Below are 15616 nucleotides of genomic sequence, written 5' to 3' on the forward strand. Positions count from 1 at the left end.
TAAGTGAGTGGGTTTTGCTTTCGCACATTTTTACTCTGAATTTTCTGGATTATAGATGTAATATTATTCATTAATACACAACAAAATTGCTACTTTTCTTAAGTATTAAGGATAAAGTTAAAAATTGTGAAAGTGCAAGGGTGTGTTAATCAAACGCCTCCCGAAATTCGTAGTTTCAATAATTTCCAGATTAAATAAATTTTTTATTTTATTTTCGTGTGAAATTCTATAGCAACATATAAGTTGTGATATTATACAGAAAATTTGAGAAAATATAAACTTCAAATCTGTGTCTATGCACCTTTAAAGAGTTTTCCTATATATTCCTACGTAAAACTTTGATCGCCCATTGTGGCCCAACCCTACCCGGGGGTCATGATTGGAACAAACTTGAATCTACACTACCTGAGGATGCTTCCATATAAATATGACCAATCATGGCTTTGCTGTTCTTGAGAAGAAGATTTTTAAAGAGTTTTCCTATATATTCCTATGTAAAACTTTGATCGCCCATTGTGGCCCCACCCTACCCCCGGGGGTCATGATTTGAACAAACTTGAATCTACACTACCTGAGGATGCTTCCATATAAGTTTCATATTTTCAAGCACAGTGGTTCTTGAGAAGAAGATTTTTAAATGATGCCATTAATTTTTCATGAATTCATGATTATCTCCCCTTGGAAGAAGGCGTGGCCCTTCATTAAAACGAACTTGAACCCCCTTCACCCAAAGATACTCTGTACCAAGTTTGGTTGAAATTGGCCCAGTAGCTCTAGAGAAGAAGATGAAATTGTGAAAAGTTTACAATGACAACAACGACAACAACGCCAACGATGACGACAACGACAGACAACGGACAAATTTTGATCAGAAAAGCTCACTTGAGCCTTCGGCTCAGGTGAGCTAAAAAGATGTGGCAAGACCTTAAGCAGCAGACAGGGGGAGGGCCCAAACAGCTTGCATCATAAAACCCTGGAGAGGAGAGGAGAAAATTCATAATGATGCTTTCAGGTCTATACGTCAAGATTTATGGAAATGTTAAAAATCATTAATTCCACTCTTTTAACAGTAGACCTTGATTTGCCTGTCAAAAAAACAAACTACCAGTTTGAGGCAAACACTATGATCTATTATATTATATTATATATTCCCTTAGCTTTATTACGACGTCTAAAGTCAACAAGGTAAAAGCAACGTAAAAACGCCTCCTCAAGAGTAATTCTCCCCAGCAGAACAAGGGGATGTTGTTTTATTTATATGCTAAGGAAGATTCTTGGGTGTGGATTGATATACTGCATTCTTTAAGAAGTTAGTCTCCGTCAAGTGTCTGCATGATCTTTCCTTTTCACGATTAAGTGTATATTTTTTTAAAGAAGTCTAGTGGTGGTTAAAAATTTCCTGTAACTAAAGACCATATTTAAAATATTGTTTGTTTGCCCTCTCCTTATTCAGGTTAAAAGAAATTGCGTCAGTAGGTAGTTTGAAAATTTTTTGTCAGAAATTTTCAACATCAATGTGGAGTTTTCAAAATCTATTAAAATTAAACGCATTTCTGAAATAAAAGTAGTTGTTGATGGGATGAGCAAATACCAGAATAATGAAAAAAATGTCTTGGAGGTTTTAGAAAGATTTTAGTCCGGCCATTTTAAGCTATTTGGTCGAGAGAGGACAAACAAACAAGATTTTGAAAATTATAGATTTTTTTTTTAATTCAATGTCCAGCAGTTTCATCATGAGGCGCATGCAAGAGAAATTAAACAAGGAGCATTGTCTTGTTTTAACTCTTTCCCCCTCAGAGCTTTGAAGATAAGGCGTTACTGTATACTCCCGTAGCAAGCCACTGCTGCAGCCTTATCTCCACAGCAGTCTAGCATCAGTGATAACCCCATTTACTCAGGCATTTTCAGAAATAAAGAAAAAAATCACAGTGCTTTATATTTATTCTTATTACTCTCAAATTATTGGGTAAAAGTATATAAAACCAAGTATTTTTATTTTCAGCACAATCTCATCTTTACAATGATGATAATTTAAAGCCAATCCTTTATTTTTAAACTAAGAAAAAGTTTGGTAAATGTCATGAGTCAGTGTATATACACACATTTTCATGACAAAATATTTAGAATTTAATCATTTTACAGTCAATAAAAAGGTTTCAATGTCTATTTTGGTATGTGAAAAGATCCACATTTTGCATAGATGCACACTGCGAAGTTTACACAAACGGATAATCTTTTTAATTTCTTTTTTTGGCCAAGTAAGCCTTCTTTTCTGCTTCAGTGATTTTGTACCAGACACGGTCTTCCTTTCTCTTCTGTGCATTTATTCGCTGTGCACTTTTATTTTTGTGATGCACATAGTCTATAATAATGTTTGGATAAAACATATCACCTAAGAAATCTTTTGTTGTAGTTGTTTTTACACAAAAATCGGCTCCAGAATACTGGCCATGTGACTTTTAACTTGACGCCATGAAATGTCGAAGGTTTTCTGGCCAATTATAATGTTCCAAATTAATTTTTTTCTGCACAAATGAATTCTTTATGAATATATGTATTCGATTCAGCATCCTAAAACCAATAAAGTTTATCTAAATCGTCGCGTGAATAGAAATAATCTCAACGTACATTGTTCGTAATCCGCCATTTTGAATTAACAACTTTTGTTTTTCCTTACCATACAAGGTAAAAACCATCTTTATTTATAGGTACACGTGAATTGATGACAGTGCACATACTTTATTTTTGTAGGCCAATAATAACGCTTCAATTTGATACCTGCCCCAAAGTTGCCGACGTCATAGTCTCCTTTTCACATAGTCTTAAAATAACAAGACGTCGAAAGGCGCTTGTGCGGAAATTCTGTATAGGCGTCGAGAGACGCTAGTGCGGTAATCATGGATGGGCGTCGAGAGACGCTTGTGCGGAAATCCTGGCTAGGCGTCGAGAGGCGCTTGTGAGGGGGAAAGAGTTAAATAGTGATGCAGTGAAGTAAAAATTAACCTTAAGGGGGCCGACTGGGGTTTTCATTGCACAATACCTTGCGCAGCATAGTAAAATAAAGCGTATTTACTCTTTTAAAGCAACTATTTTTACACAATTTATAAAAATTAACAAATTCAGGAAATCTCACATAAAAAAATCTAGTTACATTTTTAAATAACTGATTTTTAAAATATTTTTTCAAACGATGGGTAGATGGACGTCATAATAGTGCGTTTTTGACGTTATGAATAACCGAAGTTCTTTAAGCTGGGTCATTAATTATGTCATAAAATAAAAAATATCAAATAGATGCTCTTGAAATTTTAAACATAAGAAACTGAGAATCTCACAATCATTTTCATTATTTTTCACGTAAATCTGTAGTATCGGTCATGTTTTGTTGTACCCCATAAAAACAGGAAAATATCATGAATTTTGACATTTTTAGATGCCCCCTTTGGAAACCAGACAGTAGAATTTTGTGTTTCTTGCATAAAATGTACATATTATATAGTATTACCCATCAAATAATATAATTTGAGCAAAAAGTCTATAGTAGCATTTGTATAATTTGCTCCAAAGTGCGAAAAAATGGTATTTTCCTATATAATCTTATAGTAAATGTACTGTATTTTGAGATGGTCCCTAAAAAATAACCAGACGGTAGATTTTCACTAAACTTGGCATACATACTGTAGTTAATGTAAGGTACATATGGAATAAAGTAAAGAGTTTCTCTATAGTAGTTTTCACACAATAAAACCCCAGTCGGCTCCCTAAATTCCTCTTTTATAGAAGTATATTAAATACATAAATAAATTACATCTTTTCTCTTCCGTAGATGACATAAATTAGATAAATACATCACTTTTTATTGCACTTTTCTGTGCAAGTAATAAGAACTGTAATCTTTGATGAGCTTGCCAAGGACATTGACAAATAGTTTAAAAAAATGTAATTCTTTTTTATTTTGTTTCTCTATATATAACATTCTTTCTTGTATTCTCATTCAATCAAATAATCTGTTAATAAAATAATATAGAAGGAGTTCTTGATTAACAACATCTAGCAAAGGGGAGGAACTCTCGTTTGCTTCACTTATTACAATTTTGTACTCTGCCTCCTAGATACCCAGGAGCAGAAAAAAGGCACATTTACTTATATTTAAACATTTATATTTATATTATTGCATTTAGTCCGTTTGCTTAATACTCAGGGGCAGAGGAGAAGATTTTCAAAACATTAATGCATTTTTGCTAATTAATCGATAGATAGCACAAGAACCCCTGACCCTGGGGCCTATTAAATTCACAATTTTTTAAGAGGCATCCTTTCTTATCAGAACTATGTATTTAGTTTGTTTGCTTAATACCAAGGGGCAGAGGAGATTTTCAATGCACTAATTTATTTTCAGTATATAATAAATAAGCGCCCCACCCAAACCCCTGACCCAGGAGCTGTGAAATTCACAATTTTGGAAGAGGCACTCTTCCTCATTAAAACTATGTACTTAATTCATCAGCTCAATACCCAGGAGCAGAGGAGTAGATTTTCAAGAATTAATGCATTTTCACTATATAACCATTAGAGCCCCACCTAACACCAGAACCCCTGACCCAGGGGCCATGAAGTTCAAAATTTTGGAAGAGGCACTCTTCCTTGTCATAACTATGTGCTTAGTTCATTTGCTAAATACCCAGGAGCAGAGGAGAAGATTTTCAAAGAATAAATGCATTTTCACTACATAATCATTAGAGCCCCACCCTAGCGCAAGAACCCTTAACCCTGGGGCCATGAATTTCACAATTTTGGTAGAGGGCCCAATGCTTATTACAATCATGCCAACAATTTGACTGCTGGATGTCCAGGAGTAAAAAAGAAGATCTTTAAAGATTGCATTAATTTTGATGGTTTTAGCCCCAACCCCAGGCCTCAGGGGGGCAAGGACCATGAAATTCACAAATTTTGTTCCCCTTCACCCATAGATGCCATATACTAAAATTGGCAGTAATTGGTTCAGCTGTTTCAGAGAAGAAGCTGGAAATATTCAAATGTTAACACACGATGCACATAGCACAACGGAAGAAAACGGATAGCAATAGGTCACCTGCATGACTCAGGTGACCTAAAAAACCTGCAAAATGCAGAAAATTTCTCTAATCATGATGAAAAATCTTAGGTGCACATCTTTATAAGGTGAATAATGAGTGCAGAAATTTTCAGACAAATCCATGCAATAGTCTCCGAGAACAGCCTTGTCTAGACAAAATCACAAAACAAAAAAGAAAAAAAAACCCTGTAAAATGCAGAAAAAATATCCAATCAGTATGAAAATACCAGGTGCACATCTTAATAAGGTGAATAATGAGTGTACAAATTTTCAGACAAAATCATACAATATTCTCCAAGAAAGGTCCGGACAAAATCCCATCTATAGACAGACAGACATACAGCTAGACAGACAGACAGACAGAAGGACATGCTGATTACAATATACTTCCCTAAACTTTTTTGCAGGGGGGGGGGGGTATAAAATTATATAATACAGTGCAGATTGCAATTTTTTCTATTTCGTATCTGCGGGACGGGACATGGAGACTGGTTCTTTGGATGAGACCATATAAACCGAGGTCCCGTGTCGCAGTAGGTGCTGGCATGAAAAAGATCAATCACTGCTCCATGGCCCTGAGTGCCGAGTATAGGTCAAAATTTGTAGCCCTTCACCGGCAAGTGGTGGCGTCTCCATATGAGTGAAAAATTCTCAAGAGGGACATTAAACAACAAACAATCAATCAATCAAATGGTGGATCAGTCTAACTACACAAAAGGACCCTGAAATTAGTGAATAATAATGTAGAGAGGCCAGTCTGTAAATAACAGTAACATTATTAGGAGTGTACAAGAGATCTTTAAACTGCGAGCTTATATGCGAGGTAAAATAAAAGTATAATATAAGTATATATATAAAAGTAAGAGCCACAATACCAATATCTAGGATTCTCTCCCCTGGTCTAGTGTTCTGCCAACTATCTATCTGTTCCTTCTCCATGTACTGAAGACGGCGCTCATGGAAGCAAATCTTTACAATGCTCTGCAATAAACAACAAGAGGCCCATGAGCCTTGATGGGCACCTGAGTATCATGATTTTCTCTGGCTTTAACTACATTAGCCCCAACTGGAGCTGGAACTCTGGTCTCAAGTGACAAAAAACAATGACTCTATAATTTCACATCATATTCATAGAGCTTCTTTCCTAGAAATTCAAGTTCTGGGGCCATAAAGTTCTGGAAGATTTTCAAAGTTATAATGAGTTTCAATATCTTGTCAGTAATGTAAACGAACATATATTTTTTAAAAAATCATACATTTGAGGGTGATTTCCTGGAGGACAGCCTTAGTGTAATAAAATAGAAACAAATTTTAGGTTCATAAAGCTGAGGGTGTTTTACCAGAGATTTTGCACAAAATCTAGTTAAAATCTTTTTTCAATAATGTCTTCAGAATTAAAAAAAAAACATATTTGAAACAAGAGGCCCATCGGCCACATCGCTCACCTGAGTAACTTTGGCCATGCTGTTCATTACCAGACTTCCCCCTTGTAATACCTATTGTGGCCCCGCCCTACCCCCGGGGTCATGATTTGAACAATTTAGAATCTACACTACCCCAGGATGCTTCCACATAAGTTTCAGTTTTTTTGGTCCAGTGGTTCTTGAGAAGATTTTTAAAGATTTTTCCTATATATTTCAATGTTTCCCTATTGTGGCCCCGCCCTACCCCCGGGGTCATGATTTGAACAATTTAGAATCTACACTATCCCAGGATGCTTCCACATAAGATTCAGCTTTTCTGGCTCAGTGGTTCTTGAGAAGAAGATTTTTAAAGATTTTTCCTATATATTTCAATGTAAAACTTGGATTCCCTATTGTGGCCCCCGCCCCATCCCTGGGGGTCATGATTTGAAAAATTTAGAATCTACATTACCCCAGGATGATTCCACATAAGTTTCAGCTTATCTGGCCAAGTGGTTCTTGAGAAGAAGAATTTTAAAAGATTTTTCTTATTAATTTCAATGTACAACTTGGACTCCCTCTTGTGGCCCCGCCCTACCCCCAGGGGTCATGATTTGAACAATTTAAAATCTACACTACCCCAGGATGCTTCCACATAAGTTTCAGCTTTTCTGGCCCAGTGGTTCTTGAGAAGAAGATTTTTAAAGATTTTTCCTATATATTTCTATGTAAAACATTGATTCCACATTGTGGCCCCGCCCTACCCCCGGGGGTCATGATTTGAACAATTTAGAATCTACACTACCCCAGGATGCTTCCATATAAGTTTCAGCTTTACTGGCCCTGTGGTTCTTGAGAAGAAGATTTTTTAATGACCCCACCCTATTTTTGTCTTCTCTTGATTATCTCCCCTTGTGAGGGGACTTGGCCCTTCATTTTAACAATTTAAATTCCCCTTCACCCAAGGATGCTTTGTACCAAGTTTGGTCAAAATTGGCCCAGTGGTTCTTGAGAAGAAGTCAAAAATGTGAAAAGTTTACAGACGGACGGACAGACAGACAGACAGACGGACAGACAGACGGACGGACGGACGACGGACAAAATGTGATCAGAAAAGCTCACTTGAGCCTTCGGCTCAGGTGAGCTAAAAATCAAAATTTTCATGCAAATAAACATGGATGTCATGCTTACTAAAACAATAGGCCTACGGTTGTTAATGGTCACTTAAGTATACAGTACAATCCAGACCCAACCTGACACCCAAGCAGTCCAGAAAGCAGTCCTAGGGACTGCTCTCTCAAAAAGTGGGAATGCTCTGGGACCACTGTGAGAATAACCCAACATCCAATCAGTCCCATAAAGCAGTCCGTAGGGACTGCTCTCTCAAAAAGTGGGACTGCTTTGGGACCACTGTGGGGCTGCTATAGAAAGTAAACCTAGCAGTCTCAGGGACTGATTTATTCACTCATGCATGAAAAAGGTTCTGAGTGACAAGATAGCCCCATCCTTTGTGTATTACAAATAGTTTTGTTTATATTCAGCAGAGAGGTTTGTTAAAAAATACCAGAAAAAAAACAAGGATTTCTCATAAAAGTTTAATTAGTATGGATAATTACTGAAAACAAGGAATTATTTGATCTTGGAATAATTATTTAACATGAAATTCAATTAATTTTTACTTTTGCTGTAGTAGGAATGTTAGTGATAATTTTCTACTAAGAATGATATTTGTGTTGTAGAAACTATATTTTCTTCTTTATCAAGAGGAGTTATGTTTCTATGCATGTTTTCATATTATTAATGTTGTTTGTCTGTTTATTTTATTGTTAATTGTATATTTCAGGTCTTCCGCTCCAGTGAAAGACCTTCTACTGATTCTGATGATTAAGATTATTTAAGGTCTTCCGTCTTCATGGAAGACCTTATAGTGATTCTACTGTTTCTTATAATTATTTTTCTGACCATCTAATTTTGTGCACGCGATTTCTCAAAGACTACTGGATGGATTTTTATGAAATTTGCAGAAACAATGTGTTGTAATCTGAAATTATTTTATCTGAGAGATTTTTTGGAAAATCACTTCCGGTGCCAAGTTACCGACCATTTTCTGAATTTAAGAAGACATTTTGTCCGCGGATAATCTCAAAAACGGTAAAAGATATCAATGTGAAACTTTCAGATATTAAAGATCGTGATAAATACTAGCCTAGACGTGACTTTTCGTTCATCGTCGTACTTCCGGTCGTTACTGGATGCGAATTTAAAAAGTCGAATTTTCTAACTTTTTTGTTTTTCAATTTTTTTCTTTGATATTTGTAGGGTTAAAAGAGGCATTTCCAAAAAGGCTTAATACATAATTTGTTTAAAAATTGATAAATCCAAACTCTAGATATTTGCATTTTAAAATTTGAAGCGGGTCCAAAATGGCGGCTGTCTTCGTAAACTCCAACGAACAAGTTGGCACTCTGAGCTCCTCGGATAGTTCGTTCCTCGCACACTAACCTCTGATGTCAATGGTGTTCTACCATGTTGCTGATACAGTCCTCTGATTTTATTTGAAATTCCTCCAAATGTCATACCTTTGAAGTCTGAGTTACTTTGAAGCACACCCAACACTATGTTTTGCTTTCAAAGACTACTTACATGATGTTGTGATCAAAACCTATATACAAGGAAGAATTAGACAAGAGAAAAAAATGTTTGAAGAACTTAGTGCAGAGTAAAATATGAAATGAGTTACAAGGCAGTTTCTGGTGGAGAAATGTAATCGATTTGATGCATATTTCTCCACCAATCCCTTCCGAGGTTTGTATGGAGCATAGTGGAGTCAGTCGAGGATTGCCGATTGGCAGGTCGGAGTTTACGGAGACAGCCGAGTGTCTTGTTGAACAAAATTACCATAAGGATTAATGAAACAGGAAGGAATTTTTGGATCTGGCAGATTATGAAATGGATAATCTGTCTTTGAAAACATAAATACGCTGACCTCCAAATGCAATAAAGTAATTTGTACGGTACATACAATAATATATATGAGAATGGAGACAATTCAATAGAACATACATTTCAAAAAAAAGGCGCGAAGATTTACTCGTGACTTTTGGTGCAAAATAATGTATCGTGACTCTTCTTCCATAGTAGAAAAATGGTCTGATGCAGAAGTGCAGAAAAAGATTACAAGGACACGTTTGTATGAAAAACAGGTATATGGAATTGCATGGAATAAAATGTTGAATACACAAAGAATAAAGGAAGTAAACAGTATCACCAGTTCATCAGTAATAGATTATTTGTTATTGTTTAAACTCAAGTAACAAATTCCGATATGAATCTGCTTGCACAAAATTTGTCTAGCTAGTTCTAATTCTATAATTACGCACTATATAAAAAAACTTTTAACCTCCCTGACACTCGTTACTTCAGGCAATGACACAAAGTGAACATTGATGATAGCTGGTAAAATCGCGCTGGTGTAGTGGCTTCCATATTGAATTTTCAGGAAGGCGATCTGGGTTTAATCCCGAATTTGTTTGCTTAAATTTACGTTTTCAACTTTATAAATGATGTTGAGTGTTTTTTTTTTTTTTTGTTAGAGATGATAGAATATGATTTCTAGATTGGCGAAGGGACCTTTTCATGTGTCGTCATAAGTTCTGGTCAATTCCGGAAGCGAATTTAAACAAGAGGCCCATGGGCCACATCGCTCACCTGAGCACATTAGCTAGACACAAATCAGTTCAGTATTGAAAAGATTACTGGGGGTGGGTGGGGGGAGTTGAATTTTAAATTACCTAATGATGCTTCCATGTCAATATAACAAATGGCTTTGTTGTACTTGAGAAGATTTTAAAAATTTTTTTCCCATATATTCCTTTGTAAAATTTTGATCCCCCATTGCGGCTCCTCCCTATCCCAGATGTCATCATTTGAACAAACTTGAATCTACACTACCCGAGGATGCTTCCATATCAATATGACTAAACATAGCTTTTCTGTTCTTGAGAAGAAATATTTTTTCTATGTGTTCTTATGTAAAACTTTCGATCCCCATTGGGCCCCACCCTACCCCTGGTAATTATCATTTGAAAAAAAAATTGAATTTACACTACCTGAGGATGCTTCCATATCAAAATGACTAAACATGATTTTCATTTCTTGAGAAGAAGATATTTTCCAATATGTTCCTATGTAAAAAAATTTTTTGATCCCCCATTGTGGCCAATCCCTATCTCCGGGGGTCATCAATTTAACGAACTTGAATCTACACTACCTGAGGATGCTTCCATATCAAAATGACTAATCATGGCTTTGCAGTTCTTCATCAGAAGATACCTTCCTATATATTTCTATTTCAGACATTGATCCTCCATTGTGGCCCCGCCCTACCCCAGGGGGTCATGATTTGAACAAACTTAAATCTACACTACCTGAGGATACTTCCACATAAATATGATCAATCAGGGCTTTACTGTTCCTGAGAAGAAGATTTTTAAAGATTTTTCCTATATATTTCTATGTAAAACTTTGATCCTCCATTGTGGACCCGCCCTATCCCCCAGGGTCATGATTTGAACAAACTTGAATCTACACTACCTGAGGATGCTTCCATATAAATATGACTCATCATGGCTTTGCTGTTCTTGAGAAGAAGATTTTTCCTATATATTTATTTATATGTTAAACTTAGATCCTCCATTGTGGCCCCGCCCTACCCCCGATTGTTCATGATTTGAACAAATTTGAATCTACACTACCTGAGGATGCTTCCACATGAGTTTCAATTTCCCTGGCTTTGTGGTTCTTGAGAAGGAGATTTTTAAAAGATGCTATTAATTTTTCACTAATTCTTTATTATCTCCCCTTGAAAGAGGGCGTGGCCCTTCATTTGAACAAACTTGAATCCCCTTCACCCAAGGATGCTTTGTGGCAAGTTTCGTTGAAATTGGCCCAGTAGTTCTGGAGAAGAAGATGAAATTGTGAAAAGTTTACGCCAACGACGACGACAACAGACAACAGACAAATTTTGATCAGAAAAGCTCACTTGAGCCTTTGGCTCAGGTTAGCTAAAATCGATTTTTTCAACTTCAATATTTTTCTGTAATATTTGTAGGGTTAAGAGAGCCTTTTCTCAAAATACTAAATATATAATTTGTTTTCGAACCGATAAACCCACTCTTGGTATTTGTCATTTTCACTGTGAAGCGGGAGTTGAATTGGCGTAATGGTTAGCACATGGATTTTCATGCTGACAACCAGGGTTAAATCTCCAGAGTGTCTGAATTTTTTTTCACTTTTTCACTTTTTCAACTTGAATTTACATTTTTATTTTCAAAATCGGACAGAAGACCTCTCCTTGCTCGCAATGAGTTTCTAGTTAACGTCTTCCGTTTTAATGGAAGACCTTATAGTGATTCTACTGTTTCTTATTAAGGTCTTCCGTCTTCACGGAAGACCTTGTAGTGATTCCACTGTTTCTTATTATTAAGGTCTTCCGTCTTCACGGAAGACATTATAGTGATTCTACTGTTTCTTATATTTATTAGATCTTCTGTTTTCAATGGAAGAACTATAGTGATTCTACTGTTTTTTATTAAGGTCTTCCGTATTCACGGAAGACCTTATAGTGATTCTACTGTTTTTAGGTCTTCCGTTTTCAACGAAAGACCTACAGTGATTCTACTGTTTCTTATTAAGGTCTTCCATTTTCACGGAAGACCTTATAGTGATTCTACTGTTTCTTATTAAGGTATTCCGTTTCCAATGGAAGACTTCTACTGATTCTGTTGTTAGGTCTTCTGTTTTCAACGGAAGACCTATAGTGATTCTACTGTTTCTTATTATTATTATTTTTCATTTTTATTTTTTTTACCTTTTCAAATCGCGATATCTCAAAAACTACTCATTCATTTTCAGCCAATTTTTCAGGAGTGATGTGTTATTCCATGCCATTTTGAAATATTGAAAAAGTTTAGAAAAAGTTACTTCCGGTCAGGAATTATTACGATTTTTCAATTTTTCCACTAAAAATCTAGTCCGTGAATGTTCTCAGAAACTGTTAAAGGTAGGGGTCTGAAACTTTCAGGTATGATAGACTTTGGTTTGTAGATGTGTGATGGAAACATTTCGTGTGTCGTTGCCACTTCCGGTCGTCACAGGAAGTGATTTAAAAAGGGTAATTTTTTGAACTTTTTTGTTTTTCATTATTTTTTTATGATGTTGATAGGCTAAATAAAGAGTCTTACAAGAATGCTAAATATGTAATTTGTTTAAAAATTGATTACCGTATTTGGCTGAATATAATACGCACTTTTTTCCCAAAATAATTTTCTGTGAGAAAGGGGTGCGTATTTTACACCACAATGGGATTTTGATAGGTTTTTCTTTCATGTGAAAAACGGCTATCATACGCACATACCGTGGTATTACCTACAGACTTGTGCAATTTCTTGCTGTTTATCGCTGTATTTAAAACTTCAGAAAGTTATTGTTGGAATGTAGACTTGTTAAAAATGTTATATTTATAACCTTTTGATAGTTAAATTAAATTTAAGAGCAAGTTAAAATTAATTTGAGCTGCATGTTCATCGTCTCCATGTAGGCCGCCATTAACGATGTTATTTATAGATGTTCACACATTCCTTTGCCACGTGCTTCCGTAATCATAGTACACATGTACCTAATCAGTCAGACAATCGGTCAAAAAAGTAATAAGTCATTTTTTTTAATAAAATACAATAAAATAAAATTTATTTTAGGTTTTAAATAACTCAGTGAAAATTCATTTCAATATAAACACCCCTCTATACATCCCAATGAATGGAAGCCAATGTTGTGAACATGTGTGCTTGACACTTGATAATTACCCCTCAACACCTCTCCAGGCAATTAAATTGTTTACCGACTCCAAAGCATTGTTTTTACAGTTAGAGCATTGATTATTTACTGCCCTTATTAATGGCTTTGATTATTTTCTTTGTTAAAAATCGGGGGTTGGTGTATGATCTTTCGTATGTATTTATAAGCGTGTGTTGATTAAGACACATTAAACAGTTAAACGCTTGTTAAATGTAATTTTACTTTATCTTATATCGGCCTTGTGTTAAAATGATTGAGAGTTAAAAAAGGAAATATGAAGTATGTTGAAACTTAAGTGTTATCATTTACTCATGCTCTGTAGAAAATAAGATATCCACGAAGACTACCTCGATGTATGAAGACATATATCCCACATTTGTACATCATTTTTCACAGCTTTGGAGGTGTGTTGATAACTACACTTTATATGCTTGTTAATTTTTGATTTTATTTTTATAACATCAGCTATTTATTTAATTAATTAATTTCAAGTTCAAAAGAGGAAAATCGTAGTCTATGAATACTTTGATGTTGCAATATCGCTTGCCCTGTTAAATTTACATAATTTTCAACATGATTATCTTTAACTAAAAATAAATATGACAACTGTTAAACTTGCAACAATATCTCGTGCTTTGTTGAAATAAAATTATTTCCACAAAGAATAGTTAGAATACGGCGACGTATAATTTCAACATCACCGTTTGCTAAAAAAAAAAAAAAATAATAAACTCTGTTAATACTTTAATGCAACATTATCTCGTGCTTTGTTAAAATAAATAATTTCCTCCAGATTGCCGCGATATGGAAAGTCAAGATTAAAAAATAAAAACGCATTTGAATAAAATATATCGTGTTCTGTAGATTTTCAGCACTTTATCTCCGCGCCGATTTTCATAGCAAATTACCGCGATTTTCAAAAGTTCAGAACACCGCTTGGTAAATTTTTCTGCTGCGTATAATACAACCGAACTGCGTTTTTTCCCCCAGTTTCAGGATCAAAAAGGGGGGTGCGTATTTTACACCACTGCGTATTATATTCGGCCAAATACGGTAACCCATACTCTAAATATTTATCATTTTTCAATTTTAAACGATGATGTTTGATAGCGTAATGGTTAGCATGTTGAATTTTCACGTGGGCGATCCGGATTCAATCCAAAGAATGTCCGAATTTTTCCCTCACTTTTTGGGGCTCAAATATAAGATTTTATCTTTAAGGGGGGGGGGGGGGGGGGGGGGCTATGTCGTTCGACGTCAGAGCAGCGGTGTTTGATGGCACAATATCAGCGTGTCTTTTTACTCCATCATAAAGAGTTTGCAGTTGAATTTTGCACTTATTAATGTGCATATATGCAATTGTGATATGACAAAACGAGGAACACATGTTGGAACAAATGTATACGTAGCTAGATACCTATGCAATTGTATCATAAATTGGAGATTTGCCGAATTGTATTTTGAAAGTAGAATTTGTTAAATCTCATGTTGATTGAATAACATATAGCAATTTCAAATGGGAGAAAAATAAACTTCAATGATATTTTTCTTTGATTTTAGTAGGGCAATATTCCTTTATAGATGCAAGTAACTGAACATAATAGGTATCAGATTCCTTGAGCGTCATATGGCGAGACGTGTTTTGTTGCGAAGCATTCCAGTCTTTTCATTAATGTGTTACTAATTGGAATAATCTACTTTGGGGGTAAGAGGAATATAAAATGTGTAAGAAAACTTAGCGCTGCCTTTATGTTACTTGCCCGTATATGGTATGTTATATGTACAGTGTGATAAATATACATTCTTAGGCTCGAAAATCAGGCTATAGCAACATATTTTTTTTAAAAAAATTTCATTGAAGCTATCACGTACACTTATTCAATTGAAGACACATTCCAAAGAAAAGGCGCAAAGATTTTCTCGTGACGTTTGGCGCGAAATAATGTATCTTGACCTGCCTTTCACAAATTGTCTGATGCAGTAGTGTAGAAGTTCAGAAAAAGATTTCACGGAGATGTCTGTATTTGGAATTGCATAGAATAGAAAGTTGAATGCATTAAGAATAAAGGAAGTAAACACAATAGTTTTTTTTTTAGTTTTTATCAGTAACAGATTATTTTCTCTGCTATCAGTTATTCTTAAAACTCAAGTAACAAATCCGATGTAAATCTTCTAGTACTTGCACAAAATTTAGCTGGCTAGTGTTCATCCTATAATTCCACACTATAAGAAAAAAAGATTAACCTGCCTGACACTCGTTACT

General features: G+C 35.2%; 1 protein-coding gene across 1 annotated transcript in view; it reads right to left on the reverse strand.

The window, feature by feature from the left end:
- Positions 1–15616, reverse strand: part of LOC133185623 (transcription factor CP2-like) — a 486219-nt gene that overhangs the window by 324290 nt on the left and 146313 nt on the right. The window contains exon 6 of the mRNA XM_061320938.1: positions 5971–6076. Coding sequence (XP_061176922.1) covers positions 5971–6076 — 106 coding nt within the window. The remainder of the gene's footprint in view (positions 1–5970; positions 6077–15616) is intronic.

Source organism: Saccostrea echinata, unplaced genomic scaffold (genome assembly GCF_033153115.1).
Source record: "Saccostrea echinata isolate AGI-Se365-2 ecotype Australia unplaced genomic scaffold, CSIRO_AGI_Sech_v1 ptg000001l, whole genome shotgun sequence".
NCBI lineage: Eukaryota > Metazoa > Mollusca > Bivalvia > Ostreida > Ostreidae > Saccostrea > Saccostrea echinata.